We start from the raw sequence: 23286 nt of genomic DNA, 5'->3' as shown, positions 1-23286 counted from the left end.
TAGTACGTGCCACGGTAACAGCGAGCTAGGGGAGCTCTGGAGCTTGAGCTGGTCCAGACCCCTGTCCCCTGTCGGGCAAGGCTCATCAATTGGGGAGACCCGGACACCGATCGGTTCCCAACGGGATCTTGGTAGGGCCAAATTATTTCTCGCAGTCCCGCGACAGCACTGGAGACTTCCCTCCGCCCTCGCACCCGCCCACCACGTCGCCTCGCGCCCGCCTCGCCCCTGCAAACATCGCCAGCTCGCCTGCACTCCCCATATCGAGGGGTCGCCTGTCACGAGTTACCGACGATGGCTTCCCTCGCCTCTGCTTGCCGCCTGTCCGCCAGGCTGGCGCGGTCCAAATTGCCTCACGAGGCAGCTGCTCGGGGTCCGTAATCAGCCATGATTCCCCTCCCCGGACATCACACCACCACATGCAATGAGCCTCCATACTGATCCCACTTGTCGTCGCGCGCAGGCTTCCGGACATCGGCCTCCTCCCTCGCCGCCCAGAACTTCACAATGCCTGCATTGTCCCCCACCATGACCGAGGGCAACATCGCGACCTGGAAGGTCAAGGACGGCGACAAGTTCTCCGCTGGTGACGTCCTCCTGGAGATCGAGACCGACAAGGCGACGATGGACGTGGAGGCTCAGGACGACGGTATCATGATGAAGGTCCTGACGGGCGACGGCGCCAAGGGCGTGCAGGTCGGAACACGGATTGCCGTGATCGCCGAGGAGGGCGACGACATCAGCTCACTCGAGATCCCGCCCGAGGACACCCCGAAGCAAGCGTCTGCCCCCAAGGCACCAGAGAAGAGTTCCGAGCCCGCGCCAGTACCACAAGAGGAGAGGACTGCATCAGAGCCTGCCAAGCACGGCGCCAGAGGCGGCGGAAAGGCCCAGAAGCAGACCTACCCTCTGTTCCCCTCGATCATCCAGCTGCTCCACCAGAACGGCATCGACGAGTCCAAGATCCACGAGATTCCTGCGACGGGGCCTAAAGGCCGTCTGCTGAAGGGTGATGTGCTGGTCTATCTTGGCAAGGCCAAGGCCGACTCCGCCTCTAATGTGGAAGAGATATACAACAAGCTGTCACACCTGGATCTTAGCAATATCAAGGTGGCCGAGAAGAAGGTAGAGAAGAAGGGCGCGGAGAAGCCAGCCAAGCCGGCTGCGCCTGTGGTCGAGGACCTGCAGGTGACCCTGCCCATCTCTCTGGCGCAGGTCATCGAGGTACAGACCAAGGTGCAGGACACCCTCGGCGCGTTCCTGCCGCTGTCGGCCTTCATTGCGCGCGCCACCGAGGTCGCCAACGACGAGCTGCCCCTGGCCGCTGACTACAAGCCGTCTGCGGACGAGCTGTTCAACCAGGTCCTTGGCCTGGACACAGTGAGCCCCCAGGGCTCCAAGGGCCACTACCTCCCCCAGATCTCCGCCCTGCCACCACCACCATCCCTCTCCCAGAAGACTTTCGCCACAGCCAAGCCGGACATATATGACATCCTCACAGCGGGCCCCGTCAGCAAGAAGGCGCCCGCCCCATCCAGCCGGCCGGCTGGCCTCTCTACGGGGGTGAACGTGTTTTCCCTCAAGGTGCCCAAGGCCGAGGAGCAGAGGGCAAAGGTGTTCCTCGAGCGGGTCAAGATGGTCCTGGAGAACGAGCCCGGCCGGCTGGTCCTGTGACAGCCATAATACAGCACACAGAAAGCCGGGGCGATACTAACATGCGCACACATTGTACGAATACCAATTTGCATTGAATAGACATCGTGGCAAGCGTTCATGCACGGAGGCATCAGATCAAGATTTTGGCCAAGAGTGATTGTGGCATATTGTAATGGCCTCTTCTCGTTCCAAGTCTACTGGACTCGTAGTTGATTGAATCAACGCCCCGGTGACACCTTGTGCGCATTATCATCAGCTGAGCGTCACCCTGGGGCGGGCCAATCGGCTCTCGACTCCGGAGTCCGGACTCGGGAGATAGCTAATCGGGCAGGAGGCCGGATGTCGCCGTAGATATAGGCTTTCAGAGCGCATCCCGGTTCGGCATGCCCAGCTGCAGGCAATGTCCACCAACGGTCCCACCGTAAGTAAGAATCCCTACAAATAGACGTGCAGACGGCCTTTGCACACCCTGCACATGGATGGCAAACCGATGCGGCTCTTTCGCCAAGGGAGCATTGCCCCTGCTCTAGATAAGACATCACGACGTCCTCTCATAACAGCCTCCGATATAGGGGCAACGAAGGAGTGGCCAAAAATTAAGAGTGTTCATATATTGTATGATCTTGTTGCTCACATGGTTCGCTCAAAGGCGCACACATAATCAGGGCCCCTTCGGCCAGGTATCTCCGTCTCTCCAGCTTACCAGGCCAGCACGCCCGCCCAACTGTACGGGGTTGCTCGCCTCATCGAATGTTGCCTGCTCGCCAGCCTCACAGCCAGACAGCCGTGGCCGCCGTGGCCGCCTCGCCGCCGTCGCGCACCAGCCTCGTCGAGGCGACCTCCCTGAACCTCGACCCGTCAAAGGCGAGGATGACCACGAGCCCCTCCTCGCTGTCCGTCAGGGCGATGAACTCGTCGCTGCCGTCCGAGACGAGCGGGCCCGGCGCGGGCTCGATGGCGTTGGCCAGCCCGCCGCTCGTGCGCGTCTCGAAGATGTCGACCGCGGGGCCGGCGATGCCGCCGTCCGCGTCCAGCTCGTAGGCCGCGACGTACCCCTTGGTGCCGGGCTCGAGCCCCCGCGTCGAGGCGTACAGGTACCGCGGCGCGTTGTTGTTGGTGGTGTGGTGGGCGTTGCTGACCCGCACCTCGTCGGCCCAGAAGTCCTCGCACCGCTGGCCCTCGGGCAGGATGGTGAAGCCCTGCATGTGCTCGAGCGTGACGCCGTCGGCGGCCACGCGGAAGGCGTCCACCATGCCGCTGTGCTCCTGCACGCAGTACAGCACGCGGCCGCTCGGGTGCGGCCAGGTGTGGCGGGGCCCGTCGTTGGGCCGCGGGGAGATGTGCTTGGTGCCGAGGGTCAGGGGCCCCGACGTGGTCGTCGCCGCCTTCGTCTTCTCGCTGGTGCCGTTGGTTGTGCCGTTGGTGGTGGCGGCAGCAGCAGCAGCAGCACTGGGCCCGGACTCGTCGACCGAGTACGTCCAGATGCAGTTGTGGCCAATGTCGGCGACGTACAGGCTCTTGCCGTCGGGCGAGAGGTCGACCGAGTGCGAGCCGTGGCGCAGGCCGCCGAAGCTGCCGTGGGCGACGCCGTCCCGCCTGCCGTCGTCGAGCTCCTCGGCCCTCCGGAACGACACCTCCTGCGCCAGGTCCCCGATGCTCCCGTCGGGGGCCAGGCTGAACACCTCGCCCGAGGGGCCCCCGGCCGAGTACAGGTACCTGTCCGAGACGGCGACGTAGCCGCTCAGGGCGCGGACGGGCTTCGTGTTCAGCAGCTCGACCGAGGCGTCGTCGCGGATGCGGTACGACGCCACCGAGGGCGGGTCCGTCCAGCACGTCGCGTACAGCCGCGTCTTGTCCGCCGACAGGGCCAGCCACGAGTGGCCGCCCACGGCCTTGGACCTCTTCGCGACTGTCAGGGAGGCGTCGTCCTTGCCCGGCCGGCTGGGTGGCTTGAACAGCAGGGTGTAGACGTCGGGCGTCCTGAAGGTGCCGACTAGCAGCAGGTGACCATCTTGGACCATCGTCTAAGGGGTTGACAGGGTCGTGTGTGTGTGGGCGTCTTGTGCCAGGAGAGGTAGAGGAGGGGTCACAACGCCCGCACCATATATGTACCTAGGTATGTATGTACGTATGTATGCACCGTATTTGTGGACTAACACGGGTTGGACCCACTGCCGCCGGGTCGGATATCAGAGGTGCGTGTAAATGGTTGTGTAACCTGTTTAACCGGGACACAAGCGACGAGGGAGGTCTTTAAGTTGCGCACAAGATGAGTTATGATAGAAATTAAAAAGCAAGATCGATGAATAGACGGCGGTATGTGGTCGATCAACAACCCGAGTGTATATCTTTAATATAATTTGGGGAATGGTTGCTCCGATACTTTTGCGGGAATGTGGTGCCAGGTGGAATTCTGGGTCTACATCATTATGTGACAAGGCCGGATAAGGGGCAGAGGCTGCGCATCAACGGGCTTCGTCATAGAACAGGCGGTATCACACGAGCGGAGAGAAGGGCCGACCCGGTAGAGGAGAGACAATTCAACAACCAATTGTGAGTTATTCAAGGATAAAGTCTCAACGGAAGATCGTCTCATGTCCTGCAGGCGCCAGTTGGGGAGAAAAAGGAGGGTATATCAGCAATCATTCAGCAAGTCGGCCATGGTGAGACGTTGGGTTTGTTAGCCGCCACTGCTCCGTTTCACGCATTCCGTAACACGCCTGTAGTAGAGCAATGGCGGGGCCATGGTGCCGGTATGCCAGTGCACATCATGGCTTCGGTGCTAAAACTAGCGTGGCCTGTACGGCACTTCATTTGGGTCTGTGGTTTCTCCATTAACACGACTGTGATAATCGTGAGTCGTGACGGCAGCTGGTGAAAGGCAATCGATCGGATGTCGGGTCTTGGGTGCGCCTTCCGACGCCGTTTCTTTTTCTTCTTCGGCACATTTGACGCGCCCACGGTCCCGCTGTCCCGCCGCAGCAGCAAGCAAGGTTTGGTATTCGCTCCGATTCCGACTCGCCAGGTTCGATGCTTGCTTTACACTACACAATAGCTCCTTGTCAAGCTTCCGTACACGTGGTGGCCTCATCGTCCGATGTTCCGGTTGGGAGATTCCCGCAGCTATCACCGGAAACCTACGTTGCGTGATGACGTCCAAACTCTCAATTACCTAAATGTATATCCGGCCTTGGCACCTCATCAGCACACCCCCCTTCACTCCCCCGGTGCCCGTCCTCACCAGGTCCTAACCCTCTCAGACATGTTTCGAGAGCTCGAGGTTACAATCAAGACTCAATTCGTCCATGCTACTACAGTAGTATGCAGCATCTCCATAATCACGTATGCAGTCAGCCCGGCAACTGGGCATCGTTATCAAGAACCTATCACAACAACACTCGTTGTTAATCCCCGCACTTTTGTGCCAGTTGATACGGCATGACAAGACACGGCGGTATCAGCTGGGCATGGGTGACGATATGCGCCACGTCCCAAGATGGGTGCTCGGATATATAGCCCGTCGTCAGCCTGGGCGACGAGGGTGAGTGTTGCAAGACTAATTGTCACGGTCTTTGACTGTGAATGGAGCCATTGACACCGTCTGGCACTACTCTGTAATCATGGGAGGGCAGGATCTGACCGATGAAGCGGCATGGCCTCCCGGGACCGTCCGCCTCGAGAGGTTGCTCGCAGGCAGCGGGCAAGCCTCCCAGGACGAGATCATCCTGCTGCCGCGCCCGAGCAGTGACCCAAACGACCCTTTGACGTGGCCAAAATGGAGGAAGTACCTCAACTTTGGCCTTGCGACCTTCTACGCCATGATGGCGTATGGCCAGATCAATGCGACCACGCCCACATGGGGCCCAATGATGGACGAGCTTGGCTTTGATGCTGTTTTGATGTGAGTTCCCACAGCCATCAGTTGGAATTGTCCTCTGTTCCTTTATTCTCCATATTTTATTAGTTCTGGTGCTTTGGACCGGCTTTTTCGACGACGCTGCAGGAGCATCCCATGCTAATTGTGAACGCAGGAACAATACGTATGCCATTGGGTGCGCGACCCTCGCATTAGGAAGCTTGATGCTCATCCCGTTCGCCCTCAAGTACGGCCTGCGTCCAATCTACATTCTCAGCAGTGCCGCCCAGATGGCCATTATGATCTGGGCCGCCCGTACCGTAACCGGGGCCGACTGGTGGGGGGTCAACGCGCTGCAGTGCTGGGTGGGCTCGCTCGCCGAGACCATGGTCCAGATGACTGTCGCCGACGTCTTCTTCGTCCACCAGAGGGGCTTGATGAACTCCATTTACGTGTGGGCGAGTAATTTTGGCACCAGCCTGGCGCCTGTTGCTGCCGGGTTCGTCACAGCCTCCATGGGATGGAGGTGGGTGTGGTGGTGGTTCGCCATCTTCTTTGGGGTCGTCCTGGTTGCATTCATAGTTGGTTTCGAGGAATCGAAATTTGACTGGACCGCAGCTGTCGTCCATGGCGTCGTTCCGTCGTCGAACGAGGCCGGCACCATGAGCAGCTCCGAAGTTCAGGCCGACAGCAAGGGGCCGGCTTCAGACCCTGAGAAGGAGGCTGTCTCTGAACTGGTGCCGGGCGGGGGCTCTCTCACGGCTGTGCAGATCGATCCGTCTGTACCTCGTAAAACGTACCTGCAGAGACTCAGTTTTACGACCAAAACACCAGGGCCATTCAAGTTATTCGCCAGACACGCGTATCAGCCTTTCCAGATACTCTTTACCATTCCCGGAGTGGCATACATGTCCCTGGTCTATGCTGTGCTCTTGGCTTGGTCGACGGTCATGGCTGCTGCCCTCGCCACGTACATGATCCTGCCGCCCTATAACTTCAACTCGACCCAGATCGGACTCATGAACCTGGCCCCTTTCATTGGCAACACGCTGGGGTCCTTGATCTGCGGGCCCATGAGCGACTGGGCCATCCTGCGGCTGGCAAAGAGGAATCACGGTGTCTATGAGCCCGAGATGCGACTCTGGATATTCGTGCCGTTCATCCCGTTCCAGGTGGCGGGTGCCTTCTGGTTCGGTAAGAAACCCCTCCCCGGTGTGGCCGTGCCTTGTTCCTGCATATGCAGCCTGCCACGCAGGGCCGGTCCGCAGGCTGGCATCTAGGCAAGAGGCCCCTGAGAGAGGCCGCTTGGCCTGCTGTGACCACCATCCCAAGCCATGGGAGCCAATAAATCTACGCGAAAGGCAATTTCGCCTCTCAGATACGGATCAGGATCAGGCTGCACTCAATTGTTCCTTTCGTGTGGGGTAAATCGTACTGACGGCATGAGCAGGTCACGCCCTGCAGGACGGTCAGCCTTGGGTGGCCGTGGCTGTCGCGCACGGGATGACCAACCTGGGGTCTGCTCCGATCTCGAGCATCGCCCTGACCTACATGACGGATGCCTACAATGAGGTAAGCAACAGCATCTGTCTCACGTGGCTCGGAAGGACGGTGCTGACAGAGGCATGACCAGATCATCGGCGACGCCCTGGTGGCTCTCACATTCTCGCGGAACACGATGAGCACCATCTTTGTCTTCGCCATGACCCCGTGGATTGAGCGTGTGGGCATGGGCAATGTGTTCAACACGATCGGGGCTATCGGGCTGGCTGTCCTGTTGTTCGCCTTTGCTTTCCTGTGGAAGGGCAAATTGTGGCGGTCTCGGAACGCGAGGCGCTACAAAAGGTACGCCGCGAAGCAGTTCGATCCTCGGCCCATAGACAACCACATCTAGCATTTTGCCCTTTGCCCACGCGAAATGCCTGGCCGGATCGGGAAACAGGTGGTCGGCGCCACGTGCGTTTGTTGCAATGTACCTAGGTGCCTAGGTACTGGTTCCAACCTGGAGATTGCATGTTGCAGGACAGGATCGTTGAGGCCTGGGCTCACCGACAAAAAGTGGCATGGTCTCTTCGCAATACTCGGTAAAAGGGGCAATGGTAACTCTCCGAACGCAAGACAAATATTTTTCAGCTCGCCAACCTCGAGTGGGTTCTGTTTGGTCTGTTGGTACACGTAGGCCCGGTGTGTTCGTCGCCTAGTGGCAGGCGTCCTGGCGTTGTGCATCCACAATTTTGAAGTCCCGAGTCGCACCGCCGCAAAGGGACCCAACACCCACACCAACGCACACCAACACGCCCAAACACACCCACACAAGGACCGGTCAAATGCGACCTCAGCCGTGAACGCAGAGCAGATCTGCACCTGGCCAGTGGGTCAGCCAGAGCTAGGTGCAGCTGCTGCACCTAAAAGTAAATTGTTGGTGATCCTGCCTGCGAGCATGTCGATCCTGCTGACTCCGCCGCCCCAGAAGGAGCGTGGTCGCCTTGCGGCGCGGCTGCACCAAGGCTGCACCAACACCGCAACTCTCAGCCCCCAACCGCACCAAAACCCCTCGCAGGGTGCCATTCGTGTTGGTAGCACAGCGCTTTGCGCCTCAGTCAGCATTGTGCGGCAAGACACGCACCCACGCACCCACGCACCCACGCACCCACGCACCCACGCACCCACGCACCCACGCACCATGGACTTACATAAAGTCGGCATGCGCCGCACGAGGCTGTCCTCGCACAGGAAGGATTCAACGGTGCTGACCTCCTCTGCCTCTGCCTCCTTCCTTTCCCCGGCCTCGAGATAGCATTGGCTGCACTTGTTGTCTTCGAAACATGCATCTCCAAAAGCCACTGGCGATCTCAGTCGCCGCCCTGCTCTCCGTCCAGAGTGCTGCCGGCGCTGTGGTCCGGACTGACAGGGCCAGGAGGAACGAGTCCGCCCCCGTCAAGTACTCGCTGCCACGGGACTCGAGCGACCCTTCAGCACGAGCATCATCGCTTGATGCCACACGGTCCGCAGTGCAGTATGGGCCTCCCGTAGCTGGCGGGCCCTTTTATCCCGCCGGGTCGACAGGGTCTGTCTTGGGCGCGGCAGACCTGGCATCCCTCCAGGCCGACCTTGCAGCTCAGGAACAGCTCGTGCAGATTGACGTGGCGCACGCCAATGCGTCAGCAGCAGCCGGCAAGGTACGCAGACATGGTCAAGCCTCGAGGCGGTATCGCTCTTACTAACTTGGTTCATCAGTTCAACGGCTTGCAGACTGTGGAGGACTATGAGCGGTTGTACGATGGCGAGTGGACCCACGCACTGCCAAAGGGCCCTATCCCGGGCATTCTCACCAACTACACCCAAGACCTGTTGTTCTCGATGGAGCGGTTGTCGACGAGCCCGTACGCCATCAGGAGGCTCACCCCTGGGACCGACTGGATCCCCTTCTGGGTCGACGACTCGGTCACTCTCAAACTCGCGGGCTGCCCCCTGTGGGTTCTGTTCTTGGAAGGCCGTCTCTTCTATGCGGATCACTCGGACCAGGCGAACCTCCCCAGGACCGACAGGTACGCGGCGGCGAGCGATGCCTTGTTCTTCATCGACAAGGCCTCGGGCGACTTCCTCCCCTTGGCCATCCGGACTGGCGTCGGCCAGAGCACCATTTATACGCCCCAAGACGACCCCGCCGACTGGCTGCTGGCAAAGATCATATACAATGCGAATGACTTCTGGTTTGCCCAGTGGCACCACCTTGCTGCCACCCACCAGGTGCTGCAGATCACCTGGCTGTCGGCCATCAGGTCGCTGAGCGTGGAGCATCCCGTCTACGCTCTTCTCAGTCGCCGTAAGCACCACCTGTTAATCTGTACTCCATGCCTGTGCTTGTACTGACCTCTCATTGTAGTCACGTTCCAGGCCTTTGCCGTGCAGCCGCTCGCTTCTGCCATCCTGTTCGAACCTGGCGGTGCGGTGGACCGGGTCTTCGGCTTCACCGGGCAGGCGGCGCAGGATTATGCCTCGAATCTCTACTACACCGGCAGCGGTGACTTCCAGGCCAACTACTTTATGACCAACCTGAAGAAGAGGGGCCTGGTCAACTGCAAGTTCGGGCCTCCACTGGCCAAGTTCCCATTCCTCGACGACGCCACCGTGATATACGACGCGACCAGGAAGTTCATGACCTCGTTCGTGGACTCGTACTACGCCTCCGACGCGGACGTCAAGGCCGACACCGAGCTCCAGGCGTGGGCGAAGGAGGCCAACGGCCCGGCCGAGGCCAAGGACTTCCCGTCCACCATCGCGACCAAGAAGACCATCATCGACGTCCTCACGCACGTGGCGCACCTCGGCTCGACGGCGCACCACGCCGTCAACACCAACGAGCTGTTGTCCGCGTCGTCGACGCTGCCCTTCCACCCGCCGGCCATCTACGCGCCGATCCCGGACACCAAGGGCGACAAGGACCTCAACGTGGTGGACTGGCTCCCGCCGTTCGGGCAGGTGCTCGTGCAGCTCAACTTCGCGGGGCTCTTCGCGCGGCCGCTGCTGGAGTACTCGAACCGCAGCCTGACGCACATGTTTGACGACCCGGAGATGCTGGCGAGGATGAACCCGGCCACGGCGGACGCGGCCGCCGTGTTCAAGAGCACCATGGAGGCGTTCAGCGATGTCGTGGCCGCGCGGGGGTTCGACTCGCAGGGGCTCAGCCAGGGCATGCCTTTTGTGTGGCAGGCGCTCGACCCGCGGGTTGCGCCGTACTCGGTTACAATCTGAGATGTGACCCAGCTGGGGCATACATATAACATCTAGATTAATGCTGGGGAGATATCTTTTTAATGCTATCTAATGTAATGTTGAGACTGGGTTTCATCCTGCCCTTTTATAATTCACATCTCCACAACGCGACGTCTGAAGAAGGGCTAGGGCGTTTCTGCAGCCATGTGCCATGTGCCATGTGGGCTCTAGATCGATCTGACAGGCAGGGGTGGGTGTAATATCCGGTGATGGCCAAAAGTGGGCATTCCACCGGCAATTGCACCCAGGCAAACACCAGCAGACCAGGAAAAGCAGAATCACCCGGGCAGGTTGAAGGTCTAAGAGACCCTTACTGCTGTCAAAAGCAACGCAACGCGCTACGAGGAGGTATTTCTTTATTACAATGCTTAAAGCTTAAACTACCTAACGTAAGCATGCCTAGGTAGCAATGCAACTATTTAAGACTATGCCTAGGTAGTACCGAACTCTCTGTGCGCCTTGCTCAATCTATCCCTGGTCCGTCGGCCTATCTAGACCGCATGTGAGCCAAGATCGACAGCCTTGCCACATCACACTGGCTGCTGCACGACACGGCGCCTTCTATCGATCGAGATGGCGTCGATGGCACAATACACGCAGAACACACAGGGGCAGGGCCGGCCGAAACGGGACCCCTTGTAAGTCAGGCACGAAGCTGGCACGGCGGGTTGGTTGGGAGGTTGCATTCCTCAGCGGGAGGAGAGGTTCCAGCCAGCCACGGGCCAAGCAGCGAGTCAGCCCTCGTGGTAAGAAGACGCTGGCAGAAGGATTACAGCAGAGACTTCCGGGCTCCCGCGCCGCCACTTGGGCTTTCTTTGTTTTTGATACGTCTTGGGCCCCTCGCCCGGCAGAAAAAAAAAGGGGGAACTGGGCGAACAGCACCCACGAGACGAAAGCTGCTGTTGGTCGGCCCCAGGGACCGGGTTCCTACTAGCCTGTCTCTTTTTTGTCACGACCCAGAGTCGAGACACAAGAGAGGGTGTGCGTGCGTGCCTCGGTAGCAACAAAGGCCTTGATCCAATATGGTGATTGGAGGGGGAGACGGGGTGGAAGAGGAGCAGCCTTGAGCCTAACGCACGAACAATCAATCAATCAATCGTCAATCAATCAGTCAATCAACCAACAGCGTAGCACCCACCCGTGCCCTCTCCCTCTCTCCCTCTCTCTACTACATCCTAGTGCAGACTGACATTCCGGCCCAGCCGCCCCAGCCCAGCCTGCCTCCCGCAGCGGGCAAACCCAATTTCTTAAGCTCGCAGCTTTTAGCTTTTTGTGGTCCCCTACATAGTACGTACGTACATGCACTGCATACTTACACGGCGGACCCGCCCCTCTTCCGACGAGAGCTTGAACCCTCTTCGCGGGCGACTGCTATTCCCTCACTTTCTCGTGCCCACGCGCGCCAGCCTCACCCGCCGTTCTCCGCATTCCTCGGCCGGTCGCAAAACTCAGTTTTTTCTGGAGAGAAGCAAGCCCGCTGCCGCCTGCCTCGCCGTCCGCCGATCGAGCCGAACCACACACACAGCTCTACCCCCTCCACCCCTAGCTCGCTGCACACTAGGCCGACCCCACTCCACTCATCAAACCAAGCTTTCGCAGCTTGTGGATGAGACACGGCCAGACAGGCGGGCAACACCACCCAGAGCCAGGGCGACTGACGACGACGAGACCACGCAGCAGCAGCCACGAGACACATTGAGTTCGAGGTTTCTACCCGCTCAGGGGACGTAGCCTGTCGCCCACCACCGGCATCTTCCGTTCCCCCGGAGTTTATCTGACGCGGGAGAGCGACAGACGCTCATCGAGCACGCACACTCGGGGGCCTTAGCCGACCGACCGACCCTGCAGACTGACTGACTGACTGAACTGGCCGACCGACCGACCGACTGACTGGCAGACAGACTGCTGGCTACCTCCGTCTCCAAGGGCCGAGACCACCGGCACTCTGCCCGGATCCACCTCATATTAACCCCGTCCACTGCCGGGGTCCTGGAGGAAACCAGCCCTTCGCAGGTCGTCGGGCCGCCCCATGGCGGGCGCCGAACCCTGTTGCCCATCCCCACCGTCCGGCCGCTGCACCTTGCTCACCCGCCTCCGTGGCTGCCGCCGCCGTCTGCCTGCTGTCGCTTGTGTTGACTTGACTAGCGGTCGTGTTCCTGATCCGCGGCCAAGCCTGTCGCCATGACAAGGCCCAAGGTCCCCGATGACAAGAGGATACGTACCGCCCAGGCCTGCGAGTCTTGCAAGCGCCGGAAGCAAAAGGTGAGCCGCCTGCCTTTTTTTTCCTCTGCTTCTTGTTTGCTTCTTCTCCATATATATAATCATGGTCATGGTCATGGCCATGGTCATGTCAGCTTTCTAGACCCCGGCCAATCACACCCTGTCACTGTCAGTGCTGGCTAGCCCAAGCTCTTCCTTGCCCTACTGTCATCCCTGGCATGACTATCGTCATCGTGATGTGTTCGTCCCCCAATGTCATGACTATGCCTCTCTCCTGTTCCTCAGCCTCGCCATCAGCCTCAGCCTCAGCCTCAGCCTTGTTGCCAGGGACGGCCCCCGTGCAGTAAGATGCGCCAGTGTTGGGATGAGATCTTCCACTTCTGTCCTTTTCACAAGCACACACACACATACATGCTCGTGTGCTGTGTGGCTTTGGGATATATCACCACCTCTGCTAGACCCCCACACACTGCACTGCCCAACTCGCGACGTGTGAAACTGGTCAAACACATGCATAAAAGTGCCGCTGCTAACAATTGGCCTGGAATCTAAAAGTGCAACGGGTTGAAGCCATGCAACACATGCACGAAGCGCAACCTAGTCTGCGACTACCTGTCAGGCCACGGGCACGCCCACAGCCAGTCGACAACGCCCACCCATGGCGGCCGGGGTGAGATCGTGGTGTCCGGCTCGTCCCCGAACAAGCGTCGGAAGTCGACGCCGGACACGATGGGCTCGGACGACGGGGCAGCCCCCAAGAGGGCGAGGTTCGGCGGCGGTGACGTCCGGACGGGGCCCCCCTCGCAGCAACAGCAGCAGGCCGCCGACAGCACCGAGCCCTCGAGGCTCCTGGGCCTCCCGACGCCGGTGCCTGGGCCTCCCGTGCCCGGCCAGCCCGGCCGGGGGGCTGATCGGGATGACGAGCCTGACCATGACATCCAGTCGAGGCAGAGCACCGTGAGCGGGGCTGACGAGGTCGCCGAGGTGTACACCGAGACGCGCATGCTTCAGGACCCCACCGGGAGGCTATGTACGTGACAGCCGGACCCCCATGCGAGACTGGCTTGCTGACGATGGGAACTAGTGTACCTGGGTGATTCCGCCACGCTCTCGTACCTGCAATTCATCCGCATGATAGTCGAGAGTGTAGATGGGCCCTCACAGTTCACCATGGACCCCAGCCGCCACCGGCTGATGGAGCTGACGACGAGCCTCCCGCCCGACACCCGCACATCGCTCTTGCTCCCGGACCGGGGGACAGCGGATGTTCTCATCAGATCATACCTTACTAATGTGAGTCTCATGCGGGTTATCGTCATCCGTCCCATACAGTACATAACCTGTCGGATCTCTACATACCTCGCCATGTAGCGCCCCGGCCACTGGGGTATTCCACCGGACGAAAGCTAACACACAGCAGACCAACGGCCTGATCGAGGTCTTCGACAGGAAAGTCTTCAACCAGCGGCTCGAAGTCTGCTACCAAGACCCGCTGGCAGCCGAGCCCACGTTCCTATGCCTGCTCTACCTCGTCTTTGCCATCGGCCTGGTGCTCGCCACGCCGGCCCCAGGTAGCCACGACGACACCGTGATCAAGAACCTACAGACGACCACCGCGGACCGTGCGGAGATGTTCTTCATGAACGCCAAGTGCTTGTGCGACCCGACGTCCGGCTTCGAGGACGCCGACTTCTGGAGCGTCCAGGCGCTCCTGCTCATGTCGCTCTTCAAGCTGGCGAGGACAAAACGCAATGCTGCGTATGCCTATCACGGTATGATTGTTGTGATAATCACGCAGGGTCTCGTCTCGGTACTAACTGTTTGAAAGGCATGGCGGTAAGGTCTGGGTTCGCCCTCGGGCTCCACAGGCAGGAGACGATGGTGATCTTCCCCGTCCCGGATCGCATTGTGAGGCGGAACGTGTGGAGGAGCCTTTACGTCCTGGACCGGTTCCTCGCAGCCGCCCTGGGCAGGCCGACATCCATCTCGGAAGACGACTGTTCAGCAGAGGCGCTTGTCACGCCGGAGAGATACCTCGGGCAGGAGAAATACCTCGCCGACACAAACACCGACGCGTCGTCGTCCAGCGGCCTGAATGCCGCGGTGCGGAGCTGTCAGGTCATCGGCATAATCCTGAAGAAGATCTACGCGCAGCGCAAGATCTCGACCAAGCTGGCCCAGGAGATCTCGGAGCAGTGCAAGGGCGGTCCTCAGAAATACCACGCTGCCCTGCACTGGCGGCAGGCCATGAACACGGGCATCGACCCGGCCCACGGCATGGCGGTCATCCACGTCAACCTGCTCTACTGCCACGCTGTCATCCTGCTGACCAGGCCCTTCTTTCTCTTCCTGATGAACAGGATGCAGCAGGAGAGGCTCGGGGTGCCACGAGCGGCGATTCGGCCCGGGTCCAAGATGGAGAAGTTCTCTGAGGCCTGTGTAAATGCCGCGTACCACACCGTGGCCCTGGTGCAGATGGGCCACGAGGGCAACTACCTGCCGCAGCGCGACCCTTTCATAATGTGAGTATTCTCCCCTTGGTCGGCATTGCAGTCTTGTTACAGCAGGACTTGTCTGACCGTCAGACAGCCACTTCCTCTTCGCCGCGACCCTGGTGGTGCAGAGCAACGAGTTCGCCTCCCTCCACAAGAACCCCTCGTACGGCGAGACGTACCAACACGCCCTCGCCATCATGACCTACTGCGCCAAGACGGACCCCCAGGCCAGCAGGCTCGTCTACATCATGACAACCTTCCACAACGTCATCGTGTCCCGCGCGCCGGCGTCCTCGTCGCTGCGCGACCCGTCCTCCATCCCAAACACCCCCTCGGGCGGCGGCGCCCTCGTCAGCACCCCAGACCCGATGGCCAACTTCTTCCTCTCGCACTCGACGCCGACCCCCACGGCGACCCTGCCCCCGCCAGCAGCGCCCACCAGCGCGCCCGTCGCGGCGCCCGCCTCCAGCAGCACCTTCGACCCGGCCCTGACGTCCATGCCGCCCCTCCACAACCACAACCACCACCAACACCCCGCCCCGCACCACCCGCACCCCCAGGCGGCCGCCCCGGGCCTGCACAGGCGCGACTCGGGGAACGCGAACGCGGGCCCGGCCGCGGGCGGGCCCTCCCCGTCCCCGGGGGTGATGCCCCCCGCCGCCCTGACGCCCACGACCTCGTCCGCGGGGGGCGACCCGCTGATCGACGCGGAGTGGTTCCACTTCGACACGCTGTGGGAGAACTGGGCCGCCACGCCGCAGCCGCACGGGGGGGCACCACCACCGCCGCCCCCTCCGTCGGGCGGTGCAGCACAGGCCCGCCAGCAACAGCAACAGCAACAGCCGCTGGCGGACCCGGCGCTGTTCGGTGATCCGGCGGCCCTGGGTGGGTTCGATGCCGCTGGTGGTGGTGCCGGGGGCGGCGGCCCCGGGTCTGCGTTTGCTACGCCGCCGCTGCCTGGGGCGCAGGGCGGGAACGCGGGGATGAACGTGCCGCTTTATCCGATGCTGAGGTTTGCCGAGTGAGTGGGTGGGTGGGTGAGTGGTAGGGGTGTTGTGCTGATGTGAGGAGGGTCGGGATACATAGATGGTGAAGACGTGGGGGGGTCTGGGTTGCTTGCTAGCTGAGGCGTTGATGGGTCAATGTAAGCTGATGGGTGGATGGTGCGGTGGATAATAAGCGAGGCGTCGGGCGGCGACGGAGAACCCCCGGTACAATCAATCAATGTATGTGTGCAACGTGTGTGTGTGTGTGTGTGTGTGTGTGTATTTACTACGTCATTGGGACAAATAACAAGGGAGCAAGGAGGAGGAAACGCAGCATGGCGCTGGGTGCTGGCCGATTTCGAGTTTATGTTGTTTTCTCGGGATGTAAAAAAAAGTTCTTGGGGGTGAGCCGGCGCAGGACAAGGAGGGGGGCCGGGGGGATGTGTGCTCGGGATACACGGTGGGGTTAGGGAACTTGTTGTACAAATTCAATTGGAGGAGGGAGCCCTCGATGGTGGCCTAGTCTAATCTGTACTGGATCCCCTTTACCGGTCGTTTTTCTTGTCTGTGAAGAAGCAGGTTCTCAAGCGGAACACGGAGTGAGGCATGATGGAGGCGTGTGGCTCGTTATAGATTGGGTCCGATCAAGTCACCGAGGTTGTCTGTAATAGCATTAATACTGCGGCTTATAAGCTGATGCTCTAATATCTAACGGAGACACAACCAAAAAAGAATGAGACTCGTGATAAGCCTGCTAGCCCTTGAGTGGTGATCCTGTCCCTCGGTACGGTATCTGCGCACCTGTGTTTGCCCCCGTTCGGAGCACATCAACTCGACAAGAAACTTCAATAGCCCCAAAAAGGCAGTAGCTCGTCCTGAGTTGCTCCAAGGCCATAGGTTCGATCCCTTTGGTTCAGTACCTCGCTGTCCTTCGTCGCTTGGATCATGAAGCATTTCAGTTTGTACGGCGATAACCTATCAGTATACAAAATCATATCGTGAGTGAAGAGTTAGAAAAGTCAAGAATTCACCATCCAGTTCATTTCAAGCCATATTTACCGCACCATGACTGGCGACTACTCAAGCTATGCCTTGACACCTTGACGCGTGTGCAGTGCTGGTTGTGCCACCTGTAGAACAAAACAATAACACTCACTGATTCATTGGGGCTGGCGGAGAAGGAAGTCCCGAACTCATATGGATTTCCTCGAGCATTTCTCGATTATTTTAAGGGGGTGGAAGGTTTAGCTAGGCCCTAACAAAGGGAGTCGAAGATTGTTGCAGATTCATGATGTCTCGAGCAAAAGAACATGAAAAAAAAAAAGGGTTGAGATATCTGTTCGATCAATCCAGTCAGCACAAATCCCAACTGATTTGATTTTGGCCTCATCAAGACTTTTATAATAATCAGAAGGAATTCAGTCAGAATGCTTTCATACTCATGGGAGGCTACTTATGCCAACTCAAATGTTGATACAAGGTGATGGATCTGTCATCATGATGGGTGGTAGGGGAGAGGCAAAGGATTTCAAACTTACAAGCCGGGCGCTCTAGCCACTGCGCCACGTTGGAGTTTCGACTCGCTGGAGACGGTCAGACAATGAAATTATAAAGCTTTCCCAGCCCTTGTTCTTGCTGTTGCTGCAAGTGGAGGCCCAGCTCAAACCCGAACAATGTCTGGAAGGTGGAAGGTGGGGTGAGGGGCAAAGGAAGTTGGGAAGGTACGACTCCACGGAAATGGTGGTTGCTGGTAGTGATGTTTCGATTGACCCATACAATCGATTTAATTGTCTTTCTGGTTGTTCTAATTTTACGCCCTGGGCTCCCCAATGGAGATATCGACGTGGCTGTACCTACTTTAAGCAACCAACCAATTCTGTTCGAAACATCGCTGTTGTGTCTGAAAGGGCCACCACTTTCCAACACACTACCAAAACCGAGAATGAGTAACCCTTAAAGTACTAGCATTGAAGAGTCTCATAAAGCTGGCTTTGACCTCTTCAACGTGTCCATAAATGGCCACTGGTTGGAATTTTGGCACCTATAGGTAATTCAAACAAGCCATACCTAATTTATATACAACCTCCAAGAATCCCAGGTCATATGTCACGATTCTAAGGGCTCATGGGCCTTATATAAGAGGCTTACTTCAGTCCTGAGATATATGTGCAGTGGAAAGGCTGATTTATGAGACTCTTCACCATTTTCTTCACTAGAATTGAAGTGGACAGGCGATTAGGAATTTATGGATAATTACTCCCAGCCCTGGAAATAGAAAAAAAGCCCGTGTTACTGCAAAGAGGAGGACCTAAGATGTCATGCAGTATGTACCTACGGAGGTACTACCGGCCCCGCTTGCCGCAATTGGCCAATCAATGCAACCCCAACGCCGACGCCCAGATCCCTGTCGCCGGCCGATGATTTTTGGGAGCTCGGCGCATTTCGACCTCACATGAACCCAGCCTGTCCCACTTACAGCTCGACGTCCGCAGCAGCCATTCTCTTTCTTCTTGCTTTCTGCCCTGTACAATAACTGCTTTTTCTTGTTTCTCAGCTTCTACAGCTCCAATACACCAGATGGCCTCGTGCTCGAGGGGCTACGGCCTGCGCCGTGACATGCTCCTCCTGATCCCCCGATCCGCCAGCAGCCGCAGCTGTTTGCAACCATGCGCGGCACAGATCATGCATGCGCACCGGATAATACGAGCGACGCGCGCCTTCCAGACCTCCGCCTATCTCTGCGCGAAACAAAAACCCGCCGCCGTCAAGCAGAAGCCAGCCCCAAAAAAATCACAGCCCCCGACGGCCCTCCCGTACTACCCACAGACCAAGAAGGCGACGCCCGCCGCCGCCTCGAAACCAAACGCCCTCGCCCTGTCCGTCGCCGAGCGCCTCGCCGAGCGCGGCGAGCGCACCGTCCTCTACGAGGGGCCGTCCCACTTCTGGCTGCGGGCCTCGGGCCTGTCGGCGTCGGTCTTCTGCATGAGCTACGTGGGCATCCAGTACTACAGCATAATGGTGTACCCGCCCGAGGGGCTGGCGTGGTGGGTGCCGCACGCCTTCGTGCCAATCCTGCTGCTCATGGGCTACTTTGGCGGCCACTTCGCCTTCAGCGCCGCCAACATCGTCAGCTCCATCGCCGCCGTCCCGCGCGCCCTGCTGCCGCGCTCGTACCTGACGGGAGGCGCCGCCAAGAAGTCCAAGCGGGAGGAGCGGTCGCTCGCCGCCCTCAACGCGAGCCCCATCGCCCTCGAGGTCTCGCTGTCCCAGATGCTGCCGCTGCTGCCGCCCAAGAAGCTCGTCGTCGCCCCCGAGGAGGTCATGTTCCCCTTCAAGATGCAGGCCACGCCCGTCGGGAGGGGCGCCGTGGCCGGGGTCGAGGCCCCGAGGCGCCCTCAGGGTGTGATGGACAAGGTCGCGGCCCCGTTCGAGGCGTTCGGCAGGGCTTTGAGGCGGCCCCTGAATGGGATCGTAAGGGGTCTGACCCGCGAGGGTTTCTCCACGATCAAGATCAAGGACAAGAAGCACAGGATCGACGTCACGGGTGGCAAGGTTCTGGAGAAGGGCAAGCTACTGGATCATCTTGTGGCCTACCGGCCTGAGAGGGTCTAGACTGGGTACTCAAGTATGAACCAGTATAGGCACCGAGGAAAAAAGATGTGGCATTGTGAAACTATTACAACATTGAAGAGCATGAATATTCACCCCACCCCTGGACGGTGGAGACACCCGCGTCTCTAATAAGTATACTTCACCCTCGCCTGAGGTCGCAGGCTCATCGTTGCGCCGCCCTTGTGAACAACCCTCTGGGGATTGGTCTTCGCGTCTCTCAGGTACCCTGCGTGTGCCCATCCCGGGCCCTGCTCCACCCCTATGAGGTCCCACACGGGATGTGTTTGACCCGTTGGTCTCCATGCCTTGCATTGCATTTCGAGATGGTCTTGGAGTTGGGTCAGCATCTGCAAGTCCTCCGGGTCGACGTTCCATGTGTCCCAATCAGGATTTTTCCCTGCCTTCTTGATTATGGCCGAGATGTGTTTGCACAGAGGTCTGAAGTTGGTACTGAGGAGTGTCTTTAGATTCGGGGGTCTCTTTCCTCCGTTCTTTGCGCCGGTCCAGGTGGTGACGCGATCCACGATGGTCACAAACTTGTCAATGTTGCCTATGACATACGGCCAGTCAACACCCCCTCTGATAGCGTGGCCATGTTTCGCTGTGTAGGACACCGTCGTCAGTCATGATCAATGACATCTCTCAACCAAGCGTTTTTCCTGTTGCTCTGAGCACTCACCTAACCATAACCCCTCGTCTATGCTGAGCCCGTACACATTTGTAAAGCAGTCTTTGATATACGCATCGTAACGGAAATCGCTGTGCCGGTGATCGCCAAAGCTGATATGGCACATGAGAGCGTCGGTGCGCAGGTCTCCGCCGTGCACGCGGGCATTGATGATCGGCAGGCGCTCAGAGGAAAACATGCTTGGCTCACTGGCCGACTTCTTTCCCACGTGAGCCCCGTACAGGTGCAGCTGTCTCAGCCTGCTGTCCATCCACTGCTCGCTCCAGACCACCGATCTTGCACTCGATGTGTGTATACGTCGCCACCTCCCCGACGCCTTGCTGGAGGACCTCCTTCACCGCCGTCGCGAGTTCACCGTTGCGTGCCTCCATGTCTGCAGCACTTCCTGAACAGTCGCGATGCGAAAACTGGTTGTCGCCGTGTCAGTGATTCGTTGTATCTCACAGGGGCCGACAAGGCACGAAAAATAATTCGAAAATAAAGATGGCCCTCCATTGACAACCAGGCAGTCCAACCAGACCAGAGCTCGGTCCAGGTACCCAGGTACCTGCTCGTGTAGGGAACGGTTCCCAAGGCCCCCACCAGCCAGAACCAAAACTTCATCCATCTGCATCCCAAGATCTGCAGTGAAAAAAGCACTCGAGCAATCACAATGTCGCTGCCCAGCATCTTGGAGAATGACAAGCTGGGGGATGAGGCTGTGCTACGCAACTTCCTATCCAGGTCCCTGCCTGGTTCTTTTGGGGAGGACGCACCCGACATGTCCAGCATGGACTGTTTCGTGGCAGTCATTCGCCACATCTGCAGTGTGGTGCACGGCGATCTGATGCAGTTTGTCGCAGCAGACCACGGTTTGAGGTTCGTCCTGGCAGACTTCTCGGCCGAGACGGAGGAAAAGCGCAGCAGTGTGCAGGAGTACAGGATTTCCAAGTTCAAGCATGTTGAGCGGCTCGTCGGCAAGAAGAATCCCACCTTTGAAGACATCATTGAGTGCGACGCAGTGCTCAAGAACTTCTGGGCTCACGACGGCCTGCTTCTCTTCCAGACCCTCATCCACCTAGACGAACCCAACGAAACGTGGTACCACGAGGCTGACGACAGAGTGTTTGCGGCTGCGCGGAGCCTCGTGGATTGGCCTCTACAGAAATTCGACACGATCCAGGACGTCCTCGATATGACCAAGTCTGGAACCAGCCCAAACAGCGGCGGACAAGAGGTCTTGTTCACACCTGGCAGGCCGGCCGTGGTGCGTGTCCGGCTCGCATCCAAGGTCGACCGTCGGACCTGGCAGGGGAGCTTCAGCATCAGGGATGCCCAGTGCTTCTCGTACAATGAGATCACTCGGAACACGGTCTGGCACCCGGCCGAGAACGTAACAACCATTAGGGAGACGGTGTCCAGAAAGCCACAGGACAGGCTAGTGTACTGCCTGATCGCCGTCGTGAGGCTTCGGAATCCAGGCGAGCACTGTGACTACGCCCGTCTGTACGACCTGCAGTCTCAGAATGTCTTACCGCTGGGCGATCAGCGATACTTTGGCACGTTCAACAATGACTGGTGGTCTCTCGAGCACCTCACGCACAACCACATGCTGTACTATGCCAGGGTAGATTACACGTCCGTTGACTGTGTCCGCCTGTACACGGAGTGTGAGGACCAGAGTCCGGACCCCCAGGTGGTCCGCAGGGATGAGATGGTCTTGGACGCGGCATGGCAGGGGGGTCTTGCGATGCATGAATCACGTGGGTCTGGTGCTCCTGACCAGTCTGAGGTCAGAGATGAATATATCGCCCAAAGTGATTGGGCTTCCCATACGCTCGATTAGGCTGGACGGCGTGGTTCAGGGGGTTCTCCTCTGTTGGAGACTATGATGGCTAGGTCGGTCGTTGGGGAGGGAACTCACGGTATACGGAATCTGGGAGCTTAGAATCGTGAATTTTAGAGATGTGGACTTCAATACAACCCATTCGGTGATTGAACAAGTTCTGACTGTTGCACATGTGACGCCTTCAAATTGTATGCATAGTGACAAGAGATCTAACTCGAGACCGGCCCTTCCGCCCTTCTGTATGCACAGCCATTCCCATGCCCACCCAACGAATCTCTAGCTTGGTGTGTGGCTTATACAGTTAGAAGCGTGCCTTAGAGGTATGTGCACGCCATCCAGATGTAATCCTAATGCCCTTTTCGAATGCTCGTGCACCGGCGGACTGCCGTCACTACCGTACCGCGCACCTAGGGGTTTTCAAAAACAGTGTTTTTACTAATACTCTCTAATAATAGTTATAACTACTAATAGTTCTTTCTTCCTTAATATATACTTTAGGTAAGAAGGAATTTTTTAAAAAAGAATAGGTTTTTAAAAAGTATTAATCTTTAAAATTCCTTAATATTACTTTTTACTTTAATATAAAAATTAATTAAAAAAGAATTACTCTTTTATTCCTTTAATAATCTTTTTTTAAAATAACTTTTAGTTAACTTTTTATTAATTTATTTATATATAATAATCTTTAATTAAATTCCTTTTTTTAATATTTTAAATCTTTAAAAAGTAATTTTAAAAAATATTTTAATTTTTTAAAAAGTTTAATTTTAAAGAAAATTATTAATATATTTTATAATTATTATTAAAAAATCTTAATAAGGAAATAATTTTAAGATATTAAAGATTATTTAAGATATTATTTTAAAATAGAAGGGATAGTCTAGAGACTATATTAAAAAACCCCTTAGGGAGCGCTATAGTAGTAATATATATACCGCATGTATTGCATGAACCTCTAGGTTCCATCAACACACGTCCTAGGTGTCGGCTTATAGTTGTTAAGGTCTTTCTCATATAAAATAAGATCTATAATTATATCCAATCCTAGTGTCTAACAATCTGCCTTTGATTAATTTCATCTTGTATCATGTGACTTGTGTCTCTGCAGTATAGCCGACCTGTGGCAGCAGCTTGAGTTGCCTAGTTGCACTGAAAGGCCCCAGCTGGTG

At 57.7% G+C, this 23286-nt stretch overlaps 8 protein-coding genes across 8 annotated transcripts; 6 read left to right on the top strand and 2 right to left on the bottom strand.

The window, feature by feature from the left end:
* Positions 1 to 144: 144 nt before the first annotated feature.
* Positions 145 to 1853, top strand: KVR01_004628 (uncharacterized protein). The gene is made up of 2 exons (XM_044793404.1): positions 145 to 373; positions 464 to 1853. The coding sequence occupies exons 1-2, from the start codon at positions 295 to 297 to the stop codon at positions 1672 to 1674; spliced, it is 1290 nt and encodes a 429-aa protein (XP_044646792.1). The 5' UTR covers positions 145 to 294; the 3' UTR covers positions 1675 to 1853.
* A 389-nt stretch (positions 1854 to 2242) lies between these two features.
* On the bottom strand, positions 2243 to 4009 carry KVR01_004707 (uncharacterized protein). Its single transcript, XM_044792393.1, has one exon. The coding sequence runs from the start codon at positions 3675 to 3677 to the stop codon at positions 2427 to 2429; it is 1251 nt and encodes a 416-aa protein (XP_044646871.1). The 5' UTR covers positions 3678 to 4009; the 3' UTR covers positions 2243 to 2426.
* Positions 4010 to 5008: 999 nt separating this feature from the next.
* Positions 5009 to 7649, top strand: KVR01_004174 (uncharacterized protein). The gene is made up of 4 exons (XM_044791143.1): positions 5009 to 5557; positions 5688 to 6706; positions 6963 to 7084; positions 7146 to 7649. Exons 1-4 carry the CDS (start codon positions 5277 to 5279, stop codon positions 7404 to 7406), a joined length of 1683 nt encoding a protein of 560 aa, XP_044646338.1. The 5' UTR covers positions 5009 to 5276; the 3' UTR covers positions 7407 to 7649.
* Positions 7650 to 8131: 482 nt separating this feature from the next.
* Positions 8132 to 10669, top strand: KVR01_004519 (uncharacterized protein). Its single transcript, XM_044791669.1, has 3 exons — positions 8132 to 8691; positions 8750 to 9338; positions 9399 to 10669. Exons 1-3 carry the CDS (start codon positions 8338 to 8340, stop codon positions 10265 to 10267), a joined length of 1812 nt encoding a protein of 603 aa, XP_044646683.1. The 5' UTR covers positions 8132 to 8337; the 3' UTR covers positions 10268 to 10669.
* Positions 10670 to 11463: 794 nt separating this feature from the next.
* Positions 11464 to 16407, top strand: KVR01_004606 (uncharacterized protein). Its single transcript, XM_044784904.1, has 6 exons — positions 11464 to 12550; positions 13064 to 13538; positions 13593 to 13801; positions 13929 to 14280; positions 14337 to 15030; positions 15098 to 16407. The coding sequence occupies exons 1-6, from the start codon at positions 12470 to 12472 to the stop codon at positions 16026 to 16028; spliced, it is 2742 nt and encodes a 913-aa protein (XP_044646770.1). The 5' UTR covers positions 11464 to 12469; the 3' UTR covers positions 16029 to 16407.
* Positions 16408 to 18566: 2159 nt separating this feature from the next.
* On the top strand, positions 18567 to 19601 carry KVR01_004805 (uncharacterized protein; the record flags this gene model as incomplete). Its single annotated transcript, XM_044793488.1, has 1 exon — positions 18567 to 19601. The coding sequence occupies one exon, from the start codon at positions 18567 to 18569 to the stop codon at positions 19599 to 19601; it is 1035 nt and encodes a 344-aa protein (XP_044646969.1).
* Positions 19602 to 19726: 125 nt separating this feature from the next.
* On the bottom strand, positions 19727 to 20660 carry KVR01_004251 (uncharacterized protein; the record flags this gene model as incomplete). The annotated part of the gene is made up of 3 exons (XM_044786130.1): positions 19727 to 20202; positions 20281 to 20488; positions 20511 to 20660. 3 exons carry the CDS (start codon positions 20658 to 20660, stop codon positions 19727 to 19729), a joined length of 834 nt encoding a protein of 277 aa, XP_044646415.1.
* A 281-nt stretch (positions 20661 to 20941) lies between these two features.
* Positions 20942 to 22114, top strand: KVR01_004814 (uncharacterized protein; the record flags this gene model as incomplete). The annotated part of the gene is made up of 1 exon (XM_044783658.1): positions 20942 to 22114. One exon carries the CDS (start codon positions 20942 to 20944, stop codon positions 22112 to 22114), a length of 1173 nt encoding a protein of 390 aa, XP_044646978.1.
* Between the last annotated feature and the right edge of the window lie 1172 nt (positions 22115 to 23286).

This window comes from Diaporthe batatas, assembly GCF_019321695.1.
Source record: "Diaporthe batatas strain CRI 302-4 chromosome Unknown Contig00004, whole genome shotgun sequence".
NCBI lineage: Eukaryota > Fungi > Ascomycota > Sordariomycetes > Diaporthales > Diaporthaceae > Diaporthe > Diaporthe batatas.
This window is presented reverse-complemented; position numbering and strand designations above follow the sequence as displayed.

Excerpts from the sequence above, each read along its gene's own strand:
- KVR01_004628 (XM_044793404.1), top strand. The coding sequence starts at position 295 with ATGGCTTCCCTCGCCTCTGCTTGCCGCCTGTCCGCCAGGCTGGCGCGG. Across the intron at positions 374-463 it reads TCACGAGGCAGCTGCTCGGG|GCTTCCGGACATCGGCCTCC; the intron begins GTCCGTAATCAG and ends CGTCGCGCGCAG.
- KVR01_004707 (XM_044792393.1), bottom strand. The coding sequence starts at position 3,677 with ATGGTCCAAGATGGTCACCTGCTGCTAGTCGGCACCTTCAGGACGCCC.
- KVR01_004174 (XM_044791143.1), top strand. The coding sequence starts at position 5,277 with ATGGGAGGGCAGGATCTGACCGATGAAGCGGCATGGCCTCCCGGGACC. Across the intron at positions 5,558-5,687 it reads GGCTTTGATGCTGTTTTGAT|GAACAATACGTATGCCATTG; the intron begins GTGAGTTCCCAC and ends TTGTGAACGCAG. Across the intron at positions 7,085-7,145 it reads TGACGGATGCCTACAATGAG|ATCATCGGCGACGCCCTGGT; the intron begins GTAAGCAACAGC and ends AGGCATGACCAG.
- KVR01_004519 (XM_044791669.1), top strand. The coding sequence starts at position 8,338 with ATGCATCTCCAAAAGCCACTGGCGATCTCAGTCGCCGCCCTGCTCTCC. Across the intron at positions 8,692-8,749 it reads CGTCAGCAGCAGCCGGCAAG|TTCAACGGCTTGCAGACTGT; the intron begins GTACGCAGACAT and ends TTGGTTCATCAG. Across the intron at positions 9,339-9,398 it reads CTACGCTCTTCTCAGTCGCC|TCACGTTCCAGGCCTTTGCC; the intron begins GTAAGCACCACC and ends CTCTCATTGTAG.
- KVR01_004606 (XM_044784904.1), top strand. The coding sequence starts at position 12,470 with ATGACAAGGCCCAAGGTCCCCGATGACAAGAGGATACGTACCGCCCAG. Across the intron at positions 14,281-14,336 it reads TGCTGCGTATGCCTATCACG|GCATGGCGGTAAGGTCTGGG; the intron begins GTATGATTGTTG and ends ACTGTTTGAAAG. Across the intron at positions 15,031-15,097 it reads CAGCGCGACCCTTTCATAAT|CCACTTCCTCTTCGCCGCGA; the intron begins GTGAGTATTCTC and ends ACCGTCAGACAG.